This window comes from Suricata suricatta, chromosome 4 (assembly GCF_006229205.1).
Source record: "Suricata suricatta isolate VVHF042 chromosome 4, meerkat_22Aug2017_6uvM2_HiC, whole genome shotgun sequence".
Classification (NCBI taxonomy): domain Eukaryota; kingdom Metazoa; phylum Chordata; class Mammalia; order Carnivora; family Herpestidae; genus Suricata; species Suricata suricatta.
Window position 1 is genome coordinate 107,537,812 of NC_043703.1, and position 14,614 is coordinate 107,552,425.

The 14,614-nt window shown below is 56.3% G+C and overlaps 2 protein-coding genes across 9 annotated transcripts in view; both read left to right on the plus strand.

Annotated features, from left to right (window-relative positions):
* The window catches only part of EHBP1 (EH domain binding protein 1), a 443,082-nt gene extending 441,944 nt beyond the window's left edge, over positions 1-1,138 (plus strand). For all 7 annotated transcript variants that reach the window (XM_029937456.1, XM_029937455.1, XM_029937459.1 and 4 more), the window contains one exon: positions 63-1,138. In XM_029937456.1, the coding sequence (XP_029793316.1) occupies positions 63-153 (91 nt within the window). In that variant the 3' untranslated portion in view covers positions 154-1,138. The remainder of the gene's footprint in view (positions 1-62) is intronic.
* A 3,630-nt stretch (positions 1,139-4,768) lies between these two features.
* Positions 4,769-12,521, plus strand: OTX1 (orthodenticle homeobox 1). Of its 2 annotated transcripts, none has more exons than XM_029936234.1 (5): positions 4,769-4,799; positions 5,913-5,981; positions 7,610-7,816; positions 8,814-8,965; positions 10,220-12,521. In XM_029936234.1, exons 3-5 carry the CDS (start codon positions 7,720-7,722, stop codon positions 11,036-11,038), a joined length of 1,068 nt encoding a protein of 355 aa, XP_029792094.1. In that variant the 5' UTR covers positions 4,769-4,799; positions 5,913-5,981; positions 7,610-7,719; the 3' UTR covers positions 11,039-12,521. The 2 variants fall into 2 exon arrangements, with proteins under 2 accessions (XP_029792094.1, XP_029792093.1); XM_029936233.1 differs by lacking the exon at positions 4,769-4,799 and adding an exon at positions 5,506-5,550.
* The last annotated feature ends 2,093 nt before the right edge of the window (positions 12,522-14,614 follow it).

Genomic DNA, 14,614 nt, shown 5'->3' on the forward strand with positions numbered 1-14,614 from the left:
GAGGGGAGTGCAGCTCTGCCCTCCACGTAGAAAAATAAATGTATTTCCTGTTTGACTTCCAGGGCTGAAGAGGAAGATGAACATTTGGAGCGAACTCTGGAGCAAAACAAAGGCAAGATGGCCAAGAAAGAAGAGAAATGTGTTCTTCAATAGGAGCCGGAACAGAATCTCCCAACATTTTAATCCTGGGTCCCCAGACCAGAAAATGTCAGACTCGTTGTTGATTTAAAACTTTTAACATTTTTTTGGGCTGGACTGTACTTCTTTACCACCACCACCATCACCCCTTTTCCTCCCTCCTCTCCAGATAATATACAAAATTCCAAAATAGCATTGTTTAAGGATTTTTTGCGTGTGAGTTAATCATTTCCTTGAAATCATGTGAAATAAATTTGCACACTTTGTGAGTGATTGGTATTGAGAGTGTTCAAGAGACTGTTCAAAGAAGAAAGAAAAGAAAACCTTTCTCATTATTTTAACTCAGTTTTTGATGGGAGAAAATTTTGGAACATTTTGTTGTTGCTGTTGTTGTTGTTAATAGCATAAATGGTGGGGGGGGTAAGTGGGGGGTAAGAAAAATGTCATGAATGATTTTTTTCCAGTCCTGCCATATGTAACACTTGACTCTTACCTAAATTTTATAGTTAGATCATATTCAATCTACTTATTAAACTGTGTTCTATTTATCAGTGGGATTTTCCGCAGTTGTTTTGCATTTCACGGTAAGGATAATAGAGTTCCTGTCCTCTGCTTTCCTTAGAGGACGGCCCTTTAATGTAGCCTGAGACCAGTCCTATGATTTGAAGGTGAGCTGTGAGGATGGGGCTAATTGACATGCATCAGTTTACAAAGACAGTCTTATCATCTGAGAATGCGCCATCTTTTGCTCTGGATAATTATTTATTACATCTAGCTTGGTTCCTACATTTTGTTGGGTCTCAACACTGGCTCAAGAATGCTGTTAATATTTATTCTGTATTGATAAAAGTCTGTCTTGCCAGTATGAGTAAATCTCCCAATTAATATTTTCTTCTCTAGCATAGCACTGTCATTTTTTTGTGAAAATGGTTATGTTTATTTATTACAATACTGAGTCATATATAAATTTTCAATAAAAGCAGAAACTTTCTTACCTTAACTACTGCTGATACTTCCTTGCAATGAAAACTTGACACTGGTTTGAGAAATTCCTATATCCATAAGACTTTTCATGTGGGAGAAAATGGTCTTCTTGAATGCAGAGCAGGATACTAGGCTGTATTTGGAGCTGAGTAAGTTTACAATATCCCAAAGGGGCCCTGCTGACACACATATGCAACTGAAAAACAATTACTAATATTTTCTTAAGCAGTGTAAACTGTTCTCTTTTGTCAAGGGTCATCTGCGTTAAAGATTTGAGGAAATTTGTGATTCCACAGCACTGAAAAAATGGTAATATCTGGATTAATTCTCCACGTTATTCTCAAATGTTAATAATGCTGCACTCATGAGGAAAAATTATGACTTCTGATAACCTGCAAGTCTGTAGGTGCTGAAGTGAAAGAAAGAAATAAGAAAAGAAAGAGAAAGAAAGAAAGGGAAAAAAAGAAAGGAAGGAAGAAAAAGAAAAGGTTATTGTCAGCAACGAGGATACCTGTGTGCAGGTGTGTGTATGAGATGAGGGAAAGGGAACTTTTAACAAAAAGTTCTAGGCTACAGAAAAAACTGGCGATTTTATGGTAGTTTCCATCACTCCTGTACAGAGGTGTCCAAAACAAAGCAAGCTCGTTCAACAAGTCTAGAGACAGAAACAGCCCTCTAACATCTATGTTTTAGCCTAGATCACGCGTACATATATGTAAATATACACACAGACACATACACATAAATTGCGTCCGAAAAGTATGCAGCCGCCTTCAACTGCCGGTCTTTCAAAACAATATAACTTCCTACGGTAGAATTTCTTCCTGACAAGGATTGTAAGAAGTTATTGAAAAGTTATCAGAACTAAATGGAATTGAGGTTTTGTCCTCTTTGTTCAAGTAGGAGAGCAGAGCTAGCCGCCGCTCTTCGGGGGAAGCTCTCAGAACCCGACTCGAACCCCAGGGAAGCGGACAGATGAAATCGCCCGCCCCGAGCAGCCGGGGGCTTGGGCGGCCAGCATCACCATCCCATTTACGCTGGGTTCGGGGAAGCTTCCCTCCGGATGAGCCTTGCGGAGAGGCGGCTCCCCCACGCCGCTTCCGACCTGTCAAATGACAAACCTTTCCTAGCCCCACATTTGCTGTCCCTCCTGCCCCAGTCCCGAACCGCGCGGGGTTTCCATTTGGGCTGCTGTGTGGCGCCCGTACGCCCCGCAGCGGCGGCGGAGCGCGGACCCCCGGGACTAGTGGGGTCAGGCCCGGGGCGAAGGCGCCGCGTCCCGGTTTCGTCGCATTGTGCCCAGAGGTTGCCAGCCGAGCGCAGGCGCAAGCCCAGCGTGCCGAGCCGCCCGGAACCAGAAAGCCCGCGCTGCGGGAAAAGGAGCTATGGGCCCGGGGGTCGCTGGGGAGGAGGAGCGTTGGCAGCAGGCTGGCTTGGGCACAGCCCGCAGGCCGGTGCAGAACTTCCGCCCCTGGCGAGGATCCCACGACCCCGAAGCCAAACCCCTCCCCCTGTCCCAAGTGTCCCCCAGAGTCTGGCCCGGCCTCGAGGTCACCTGGGTGCTGGATCCGGGTCCCAGGGCCCAGCTCCCACGCCCCCTCCCCGGCCCGGGGGCCTCGTGCTGGGTGGACTTGCTCTCCCTCGGTGATGCCCCCCTCTTCTCCTCCCCGCTCTGCGGCCGTTGCAGGAACGGTCGCAGCTTTTGGCCCAGCGTCTCCCACCTGGACATTTGCCCTAGCGACGGCCGCCTCAGTCCTCCACGACGCGTACCAGAAACTTTCATCTCAGTCTGTCTCCCTCTCTACACTCCTCCCTCTCCCTCTCTTTCTTTTCTTAATCCCGGGGTTTTATGAGTTGAGCATTAAGAAAATTCGCCTGCAATTTGGGATTAGATAAATACTCTCATTAGGGGGGGAGGGCTGTGCTACTTGATACCTCCCAACTTCCCCGAGACCGTGGCAGCATCTGGAAGCGCGAGCGCTGGACTCCCGCGTGGCGGGCCCAGGGGACTGCCTGAGCACATTCCAGCGCGCACAGCAGCCCCACCTCTCCGCGCCGGACCTCGGCCCCGCACTGCAGCGGCAGGCGGAACAGGGCCCGGAGGAGGCAGGAGCGCGAGAGGTTTCCGGGCTGGGACACGCGCATGCACCCCGGCACTGGACGGCTATGCCCAGGCACAGAGCGCGGAGGCCTGGGCTGGGGTAGCGGCGGGCTCGGGACGTAGACGCTTTCGCCGCGCACTCCAGGACGCCTTTCCCCCACAAACTAGTGCCCTCCTGCCCGCTCCTTTCCCCAGAACTGAAGGCGCGCGGGAGTATTTCATTTCTTTCTTTAAGCCTTTGCACCATCGCAGGGACTCGGAGCCGCGGGCCTCGCGGGCAACTGCGCGCGGGGGCCTGCGAGAGCCGAAGTTGTGTTCCGCCCGGGTCAGCGCTGCGCTCTGCGCAGTTTCTTTTCCTGTTAAAGCTTTTTCTTTCTCATGTTTTTTCCTTTTCTCTCGTTCTTTTATTGTTTTCTCTCTCTCTGTCTCTGTCTTTCTTTCCCTTTTGTGAATGGGCTGCGGTGTCTTTGTTCTGGAGAGAAGCGCCCGTGTCGCTGACTTTTGTGAACCAGAGAAGGATCTTGTAAAACCTCCTTTTCTCCTTCATACTCCCCCACTCCCACCCCTCCTCCTTTGCCCCTTTGATTAGATGTTCCCTCATCGTCCAAAAAAAAAAAAATGTAATTTCGTTGGTCTGGCGGCCACTTTCTTTGAACATTAGCTCGCTTTCAGCTCCAACTTCAATTAGAAGGAGTTGATTTTGAGAGATCAACAAAAGAACCGACCAAAGCCTTATTAAAGGTCCTAAGAAGATCTCCCGGGTCCTTTGAGAAGCAGTTAAGGAAACAGTGTGCCCTCCATCATATTCTGTTACCGTATTTTATTCGGACTCCAAAGGGAAGTGTCGCTTGGGGGAGGGGGAAGCACTTTGATGAGCGGCGGCCGCGGCCCCTTTTCACTCAGCGGGCCCCCCGTTCCTTCTCCTCCTCCTCCTCCTCACCCAGAGCCCAGTCCGCCCTCGGTGCCCGACCTCGCGGCCCCGGCAGCGCTGGCGCTCCCCACCGCGACGCGCCGGGCGGCTCCTTGACTCGCCCAGACACTTACTCCGGCTCAAACTTTTCACTCCGCCTGTTAGGATGGAGGGGAGGGGGGATTAGGAAAAGAGGTAAGAATTCCTCGAAAGGGAGTAAAGTGGTGCCTAATATTCAGAAGGAGGTGCCACTTACAAGAATTGCCTTGCTGAGGGTTGGGGCGAAAACATATTTTTGGTGCTTTGAAAAGTCCACACAGGTACATGGGTTTGAGAAGTTTGTTCGGCTGGGAAACGGGCTTCGCCAGTACGAACAATCCGGGGAAATCGCCCCAAGGCTTCTTCAGCGGTATGTGAGAAAGAAATCGAGGGCAGGGGTCTGTGGCCACGTTTTCCCTCAAATGGTCCCCGGTAGAAGGAGATCGGGAAGAAGACAGAGAATGAGTGTGAAAGAGAAAGTTTCCTTCCTATCAGAATCTTTCGATTCAGAAGCAGTGTGTGTGTAAGGGATAGGAGACGCTGGCTTCCAACACTTCAGTAGAAGCGTCTAAGATTTGCAAACGCCCTTCGTGGGGACTGTGAACCCCAGGAGACGCCGAGGAGTAGGTAAGCGGCGGTGCCTCTCCTGCGGGTGCCGTTCCCGGGAGCGGGAATCCCGAGGCGCCGAGGCGGGATCTGCGCACCCAGAGCTGCTCCGGCGCTTGGCGGAGTAGCCTGTGCCAGCACGAGCCGCCCGCGGCGTCGGTCTGCAGGTGGCGGCGCGGTGAAAGACGACGCTGGGGCCCAAGGCGCCGCGAGAGGGGCTGGGGGCCCCCTCCACTCCAGCCCGAGGCTCCGGAGTCCAAGAGCCCACAGCCCGGCCGCCGAGCGGGGTGGCGTGCAAGAGAGAGAGAGAGGGAACCGGTTCGCCAGCACCTCGCCTCCTCTCTGCCACTCCCTGCCGGGCGCCGAAAGGGCGAGGGAAGGGCGGGGACCCCAGGGCGGCCTCGGGACCGGCGTCCCTCTATGCGGACGGGGCTCTGGCGCAGCGTTCGCTGTCTTCGCCTCGCTCTGCGCGGCGTTTGCCAGCCAAGCCCTGGAGTTAGCGCGCCACCGGGGCGGGGCGGGCGGGCCTGGAGGGCGGGGTGCAGGGGGCGGAGGAGGGCGGGGGCGCGCGGAGGTAACCCCCGGCTCGTGCTGCCATTGCCCGGCTTCCTGTCACTCAGCCCGCGCGGGGCCGCGGATTGGCAGCATAGCCCCGTTACGCACTCACCTCGCGTTCACATACCCGGGGAGGGCAGTAGAAAGGTGATCAATCTTCATCAGGCTACATTTCCAATCACCTAAACAACCCGGCAAGACAAGCCACTCCGACAAGGTAAATTGCTTGATTTATTTAGTTCGCAAAGTGCCTCTGCAGGACTTCCCCCGGCCCCACCGCCTCCACGTCGTACCGGGAGTGCAACTGCAACCGCGAGCCACCTCCCAACTCTGCCCCTTTCACCCCCACCCTACCCCTTGCGGCCCCTCGGCGCGGTCCCGGGCGAGGTAGTGTCTCGGGAACGCGTAGGGCTTTGCAAACAAAGTGTCTGTGTAATAAAGTGAAACCTAGAGGGACACGCACAAAGCCACTGGAAAGAAAGAGAAGGAAGGAGGGAAGTTGGGGAAAGAAAGAAATCCGGGGATCCTAAACCAACCGCTCGGCCCGGCGAGTAATTCCTGTGCCGCTCTGTTTTGCAGGTTGGCTGCCCCGCGGGCCTGTGTGAGGGCGCGAGGTAGATGGTGAGCGGCCCCGGCAGCTGAGGGCAGGTAAGGAGAAAGCCGTGGGGCGGCCCTGGACTCCGGGAGCTCGTCGGTTGTTCTTACCTCCCCTTCCTCAAACGGGTCTCAGCTTCCCGGGTCCTCGGCAGGTGGGCGGGGCTGGGGAGCGGCCTCTCTCCCCTCTTGGTGAGCGGAAGACCCGAGATCTAAGCCTCGGCCCCGCGCCCCCTCCCCCGCCTCCTCCGAACTAACCAAGCTGAAGTGCTAAGTTTGAAGAAAGTCTTTGAAAACTCACGCTGCAGCCTAGCAGAGGCGCCGCGTTTTGACGTCCCATTCTCTTTGGGCCCTGGAGCCCTCCGCTGTTTCCCTCTCGTCCTCTTCCCTGCAAACCGTGTTCCCCCAGCCCGGACCATGGGTCCTGGAGCTAGGAGTGGGAGGCTTCTTACCTCTTACTGCTCTCCCTGAACTCCTAGCCTGGGCCCCAGGCCTGCTTTGGATTCCCGCAACGCGGAGTGAAGCGACAGGTCCCCTGGGGCCCCGGTCCCTCTCCCCCAGCTCTACTAACTACCCCCCTGAGAATAGCGTCTCTGGTTGGAGGTAACCGGGGAAGCGAGTCTTCGACTTTCCAGTGCGGGTCAGCGCGAGTTAAGCTGCCCGAGGCCTACTTGTCTAGTCTCGATCGGGTTCTGGGGCCGCGGGTTCATCTGGTAGGACAGGCAGGCAGCACTGGAGAAGGCTGCACTCAGGCCTCCCAATTCCGTGAGCCCTTTTGGGGAGCTCGGCGGGTCACCTTTCAGCCTCCGCCGGGACAACTTTGTCCGCAGCCAGAACCAGGCGGAAAGAAGGATCCGCTCGCATTCGCGAAGAAGGGCCTGCGGCTGTGGCGAGGCGCCCTGACCTCCCGCCGCGTCTTACAGCCGCCACCTCTACAGTGGCCCCTTCTGCGTCTTCTGGCCGCCTCTGCAGGCCCTGGGCCTGTAACTGCGGTTAAGGTGTGGTGGGATTCCCGGTGAGCAATCTTTCAACGACTGGGCACAGAGAGGTTAACTAGAGGGGTGACTGTGGGCTCTGGGGCTGAGACCCAGTGGCTGAGACCCAGTGGGGGAGACCTTTGAAGGAATGTACTCTCCTAAGTGGGCACTGCATCCCAAAGAGGCCCAGGCACTGGGAGCTCCCCTCAGTGCCTCACCTTGGCTCTTTGGAGCCTACCTTTTCGTCCCGCTTCCAAAAATATTTGAAACAAAACGAAACAACCCCTTATTCCCTGGGCAGCCTGCCTCACTGGTGCCGAGTTTATGTTTGCTTTTGCAGTATTAAGGCCTGCTCCTACCGGACCAGAATTTTGCCTAGACTTGGGACCTTGTACACTCCCTTTTCAGGCTATGGCCTTTCCATTTTGGCCCTGCTTTAAAAGCCTCTCTTCACTCCTAGTGACGCCCTACGAATGTCTTTTACAATTCCAAGTGCAAAAAGATGATCCAAGATCCAAGAAAAGCTTACTTTTTTTTTTCAAAGAAGCTGTGACTTTTAGACTAAGGCCGTGTAGAGCTGAGTTGACCGCCTCGCCAAGTTTTGTAGCCTTCATCCCCTCCCCATCCCGTGGCTCCTTGCCTCGGACAAGACAACGAGGCCGACATGGCTCCCAATCACTGTTTATGTGTCTCCTATCTCCGTAGGCCGGGCCCCCAGACGCCAAAGAGCTTGAAGGACTGCGCAGTGGGAGTTCCGCACTGCGCCTGGCCCCAGCCCCCTGGATCCGTCGGGGTGCCTCCACCCGGCTGTTAGCATGATGTCTTACCTCAAACAACCCCCATACGGCATGAACGGGCTGGGCCTGGCCGGGCCAGCCATGGACCTCCTGCATCCTTCCGTGGGCTACCCGGGTGAGCACCGGTCCCTGCCCCAGCCCCTGCATATCTTGAGAATCCCCAGACTCTCGAGTTTCAGCACACATTTTTGTCGCTGAGCAGGCCCAGGGAGCAGGTTGGCTAGGATGCCTATAATGCACTAAAGGCTGCAGGCTCACAGGGCAGTCACGGCTGGCTGGGTGAAGTGGGCCTGGGCAGTGAGGTTGTGTAATGTGTGCCCTCCCAGCCTGGCCACATGGGCAACCTGTTTCCCATTGGGGTCCTACCACCAGCACAGGGCGCATTTACCTTGGGTAGTTTCCCATGGGTGGCTTTTTTGGTGTGTGTGTATGAATCTATTTCCCCCCCCCCAATATGGAATAAGGAATCTGAAGACTCTCTAAGCCCTGACAGGAAGAGCCAAGCTTTACTTATGAGAAAGGACTGGCAGAGATGAGGAAGAGGGGCGCTCTCTCTCTCTCACACTCTCTCTCTCTCTCTCTCTCTCTCTCTCTCTCTCTCTGTCTCTCTCTGTCTCTAATTACATTGCTCTCTCTCTGGGTCATTTCCACCAACTTTTGCACTGCGGATGTGGAAGCCTTGAGCCAAATCCTGGCTTTTTGTTTTGTTTTCTAGCTCCCACTCCTTCACCCCCATTTATTCCTTCGGAAAGTGTTTTCCAGGTGGTGTTTCTGTGCACTCCTTCCCCATCCTCCGGCCAAGGGGTGTGTTGCGGGAGAGGTGGTGAAAAAAGGGACATTATATAACTTCTTTTCCTTTCCTAACCTCTGAGAGGTAGGGAAGGGGGCAACTCTAGAGTGTCGAAGACACACTGGTTCCCATTCTCACATATGCACTTTCTCCCACCTGTGGCCTCTCAGGCTTGGCCTCCTGGGGGAGTTTTTCTTTCACTTGGAGCTCGGCTCTCTTTCGCAATGGCCTTGTGCAGGGCCTGCCTGGGGCCTGTCTGAGCTCTCTAGCTTGGGTCCTTGTGGCCACCGCTGACCCGAGGCGCCCCCGCGTGTCCCCTCAGCCACCCCACGGAAGCAGCGGCGGGAACGCACTACCTTTACACGCTCACAGCTGGACGTGCTCGAAGCGCTCTTCGCCAAGACTCGCTACCCTGATATCTTCATGCGCGAGGAGGTGGCCCTCAAGATCAACCTACCAGAGTCCAGAGTTCAGGTGTGTGCGCCCAGGGCTCCTGGGTCAGGGTAGGGGCTCTGGGGCTAGTTGGAGAGGGCTTGGGAAGGGTGGTCTGGTGTGGGTCGGGCTCACAGACTAGGTAGGCCCTCTCAGACTCCCCCTAGCGCTCAGCCCGGGCCTGGAAAAGGGGCAAAGTTAAAGGCACTAGCTTAGAGCTCCAGATTCGGCCCTTGGTCCCAGGGAATCTTTGGTATTGAAAATCCTTTTTAGAGTTTCGGGAGGATAAGCAAGATTCCCGAATGTAAAGTGCCCAGAGAGCCCAACACTTGCCCCTGCTTCTTCGGCCATTCCAGGATTTGGCAGTTTTCTTCGGGGTCTTGAATTGTGCCTTCGCTCTTGCCTTGCATCCCAGGAATCCTGGAAATGGAGCCTGATGCCCTGTCGGAGGGCGCTCCCTGGGTAGCACCGGTTTGATTAGATGTTTCTTTTGCCCAGAGATGATGCCGAACGCAAAACCCGGCTACCGGCTTTGCTGTTTCTGTTTTTGCGATGAAAATAACTATTTGGATTATAACCCAGAACTCTCCTCAAGGGCCTTTTTATCTCGCCTGCTTTCCCTCGAGGCTCGAGAAAGAACCAGGAATGTTGTGCCATGTACCAGGGCTCTCCAAGAGGAGTGAGAACTTTGTCCCATTTGGTTCCCCACATGGAGCCAAGAAACCGAACCAAATTCTGCTCAGGCTTCCTTCCCTAGTCCCCCGAGTACTGCCTCTGTTCAGCCTCCCCGCCTTGCTCCTGCATCTGCTCAAATTCTCGCCTTGCCCAGCGCTGGGCCTCCAGGGGCCGACTGGCTCCCACCTCAGACTTGGTGACTGTCCTGCACTCTAAGGCCTCCTTCGTGCCTCTCCGCACTTTTCTCAGCTCTATTCATGGAAGACAGGGCCTCCAAACATACACGAGGCTGTCGGGAAGCAGCCAACAGCAGCAGTTTAGAGATGGCTGAACTTCTGGCTGGACAGACGCAAATGTTCCGCCCTAGGGCAGAGTTGCGCTGGGGGTGGGGAGGTGCACATCTCTACTTTGCCAGAGGAGGATCTTTGATCTGAAGGACGGGGGAGGGCGGAGGAGCTGGGAACGCAGGGGTAGGGGCTGGCCGGGCGGGAGATGAGGAGGGGTGGAGGCCTCTGTAGGAGAGGGATAAGAGAGCCTAGGCCGGGCGGTGGGTAAGGGGTGGGGAAGTAGCAGGCTCTACTTGTTCCCCTGACACCCTTTCCCTGACTCGGTCCGCCGCAGGTTTGGTTCAAGAACCGTCGTGCCAAATGCCGCCAGCAGCAGCAGAGCGGGAGCGGGACCAAGAGCCGCCCAGCCAAGAAGAAGTCGTCCCCGGTGCGGGAGAGCTCGGGATCGGAAAGCAGCGGCCAGTTCACGCCGCCCGCTGTGTCCAGCTCCGCCTCGTCTTCCAGCTCAGGATCCAGCGCTTCTGCCAACCCAGCGGCGGCAGCGGCGGCAGGCCTGGGCGGGAACCCGGCGGTGGCGGTCCCGTCGTCATTGAGTACGCCGGCTGCCTCATCCATCTGGAGTCCAGCCTCCATCTCGCCGGGCTCAGCGCCCGCGTCGGTGTCAGTGCCCGAGCCCTTGGCCGCCCCTAGCAACGCGTCGTGCATGCAGCGCTCGGTTGCTGCAGGCGCCGCCTCGGCCGCAGCCTCTTACCCTATGTCCTACAGCCAGGGCGGCAGCTATGGGCAGGGCTACCCCGCACCCTCCTCCTCCTACTTTGGCGGCGTGGACTGCAGCTCATATCTAGCGCCCATGCACTCGCACCACCACCCGCACCAGCTCAGCCCTATGGCACCCTCCTCCATGGCCGGCCACCATCACCACCATCCGCACGCGCATCACCCGTTGAGCCAGTCCTCAGGCCACCATCACCACCACCATCACCACCACCACCAGGGCTACGGCGGCTCAGGGCTTGCCTTCAACTCTGGCGATTGCTTGGATTACAAGGAGCCTGGCGCCGCTGCCGCTTCCTCGGCTTGGAAACTCAACTTCAATTCGCCCGACTGTCTGGACTATAAGGACCAAGCCTCATGGCGGTTCCAGGTCTTGTGAGCCCAGGAGTGGGAGGAAGAGGAGAAGAAACTCAACTACCTGCGCCCTCCGTGGTCCCCGTCCTGTTGCTGCTGCTGCACCGCCCGCCTTTGCCTCGGCTTCTGCAGACCTGAATTTTCATGCCCCTAAAAGATGTCCTTTGCCTGCACTGCTTCCCCCATCTTTCTGCCACTTGTTTGGGGGATGTGCAGACCCACCCACCCCTTGGATGAGGGGACAGGTGCTTTGGCTTGGCCCACAAGTTCTATATGGAGAGAGCTGTGTGCTCTCTTCCTCATCCCTTATCGAACTCCTAAGTCACTCTCCTCCAGTGTTTCTGGGCAGTTATCATGCACTTGCAGCCTTCGGAGGCTCTTTGCTCTGGCTCGCTGTTTGAACCGTACAGTTTTATTATTTATTCTTTCTGGACACTGGAATCACTAACTGGCATGTGTCTGCCCACTGGAGTGCACCCACACTCTACCCCAAATTAAACAACCACTAAGTGTTTCTCGCTTGCAGACTACCGCCCCGTCAGCAGCCCTCGGCCCCGCTCCCCGCCTGCAGGCCAGAGCTTCCCGGCGCTCTCCCCTCCCCAGCAGGATGCGCTGGGACACGGCCCGAGGGAGGAGCGCGTCCCTAGCCTCTCGCGCACAGCCCCGCCCTGCGTAGAACTGGCTCAAGCTTCCGCCTCGGCGGGAATGCTGTACATAGTCGGGTCCGTTCCAGGGACCATTTAAACTTTTTAGTTGCTGTTGGTTGAACTGAGCATATCTCGTCTTAGCGCCCAGGAAATAGAACTTTAAGATATATACAGCATATATATACATATATATACACACACATATATATAAAACAAAAGCAAAAAATATTTTCCCTCTGTCCCCCTTCCTCTCTTCCTTAAACGATGGCGCTTTTATTTTTTCAGTTGTTGCAAAGCTGTCCTGCTCTCTCACACCTTCTCCCTCTGTGTATTTATTAAGGAGAACCTTTTGGTTCCAGGAAGCTGGGCGCGGAGGATCGGGAGGGTCCGAGAGTGTGAAGGCAACGGCCAAGTCAGGGTACAGGGGAGGGGGCTAGGCTGGGTGGGGACGCAGGGACTGAGCGCTTCACCTGGTCGAAGCACAGAGTCGCAGTTCCGGTGTAGAGACCAATCGAAAACAAAACAAATAAACAAATAAAAATACGGCATTACGGAAAAAAAAGACCCAACCAACCCAGGCCCCAAACCCTAGTTCCAATTCCTCTGTTGGCTTCTCTCTCTTTAAACAACCCTGTTTTGTCTAGTGAGTTTTTAGTGCACCTTCATTCTCCGAAATCTGCGGAGAGCCCGCGCCTGTGTATCAATTTTGGCTTTGGCCTTTTCGTCCAGTAGGTGGGAAAGTAATTTGTAAATTTGATTTGTCCGATGTGAAGATCACAAATTACTTGTTGAAATGTAAGGCAGCCCCCCTCCTCCCCCTTTATCGACATTATTTCCCGAAAATAAATGCAAATTAATGAACGGCTTGTCAGTGTCGCTCTTCTGATTCCAGCCCCCAGGTACTGGTCTCGGGGAGCCTAAAAGGAGGGAAACTCCCGTGTTTAATACCCCCCGTTGTTAACGACCTGTGGGAAGAAGAAGGCCAAATGATAGGGAGGACGTGGCAAGAGGAATCTCTAGAGGCGTTCTCTTAGGGAGTGTTCTCCCCTCCCGGTCAGGTCGCCCCCTTCCCCCAGGCGTTTTGACCCCGCATCCCCTCTCGCCATCCCGGACAGAGACAGGTGTCAGGACTCAATTCCCGAAGCAATTCCTTTCTCTTCAGAGGCAGGAACCTGGCACTGATTTCTTCACCCTAATTGCCTGCACCAGACAGAAGAGGGGGAGGGAAAGAGGGTCGGGAGGCGGGAAAGGATAGCTCTGTAATGCTTTCAGAGCTGAGCCAAAAAGGAAAAGAAAACAAAACGACAAAAAACCGATCCATGTCCTGCATGTTGGCAGCAGACAACCTTCCTTTCTGCTGAGCTGTCCCGCGTGGCTTCACGGCAGCTAGGGGATCCGAGTCATTCCTTCCACGTGCTAAGATGTCCCTCTAAACCCTCAGGCCCTTGCCACAAGTAGTCAAGTTATCTTTTGCGTATTTTGAAGTTTCTTTGCAACGCAAACGTAAGATCTAGGAAAGTCGCCCAGGATGCGTTTCACTTTGGCAGGGGAAGAAGACTCCCCACTCCCAGCAGGGGGTCGGAAAGGACGGTTCCATCTTGTCCTGAGAGAAGAACCGGAAAGAGGTGGGGATGGGGTGGGATAATCCCCCCAGAAAACCAAGGGGCCCGGCCCTGTCCAGATTCTGTTCGGCCCCAAACCCCCTGGGTGTAAGGCCGAGAGCTGCTCAATTTGTCCACGGACGGGAAGGAAATAAGGAAACAACGAAAAGTTTCTTGCGAAGTGACCAACACACCCTATTCTTCTGATTCCGTGTGAGACCTGAGAACACAACGTGAGGCCGGGTTTTGAGAACGACCCCTCCCTCGGAGTCCCGCGCGGAGCAAGGTCTTAGGGCTGCGAGCTCCGGTTATAGAAAAGCCTTTTCGGCCGTGTCCTCCCTCTGGACTCCGTAGGCCCGGCTCGGGCGCACTGCGCCTCCCACTCCAACAAACCCATTATCCCCGACTCTGCAAAGGCCCGCAGGAGGGCGCAGCCGCGTCCCGCCGGCACCGCCCCGGGAGGAAGACCCGAGCGTAGGGCCCGGCCGCGCCCGCGCGGGCTCCGCCTCGGGCAGCGCCTCCAGTTAAAGGCGGAGCCAACGCCAGCCCGCCCGGTTGCGCCGTGGCCCCTCGGGTGCGGGGGCCGCACGTGCCGGAGAGGCCGGGCCGGCGGCCGGAGCAAAGAGGCTTCCAGCCCGCGCTGCACGGACTTGGGCACCCGGGTTGGAGGGCGTCCCGGGCCCTCTCCTCAGCCCACCCTGCTCGTCCCGCCCCGGTTCACGCAGCAGCTGACAGTGGCGCTAGAGGCCCAGGTGCTACGCTCCCCCACCCGCAGTTCCGAGGCGGGTTCTGGCGGGGGGGGGGGGGAGAGGGGGCAGCGGTCCTCTTGTCTGTTCGGGGGATGACACCAGGAGACCCGGCTTTGCGCCTTCTCAGACAACTGTGTGGCCTCCGGAGCAAGGTACTCAAACCCCTGGGCCTCAGTTTCGTCGCATTTGTTAGTTGGCCCCGATTGGCCTAGGGCGTTCCAGAACTTCACACTTGGGCCTGGGTTGCTGGTAGGTCAGAAGCGTCCCCGTGGCCTGCTTACTCGGCGGCGTCTAGAAGGTTCGGTGCCAGCGTATTTAGGCAGAGGGGCCCCGGTGGCCGGGCGCACGGAGACCCGGCTGGAGTTCCCGCCCCGGGGAAACCGGGCTTCGAAAAGAGGCACGTGCTTCTCCAAGGGCCTCCCCGCCTGTGCCGAGGCCCTATGGCTCTGGGTGGAAACCAGGAGCCCGAAGGCCCTGGGGCACCGCAGGCCACCAGGGCGCGCGAGCTAGTGGGGAGAGGGGTGAGTGCGTGGCCGCAGCGGGGGCGCCCCGAGGTGGCCAGGCCGGGGCGTGGTGAGGGCGTCCTCGCCGGCCGAGCGTCCCC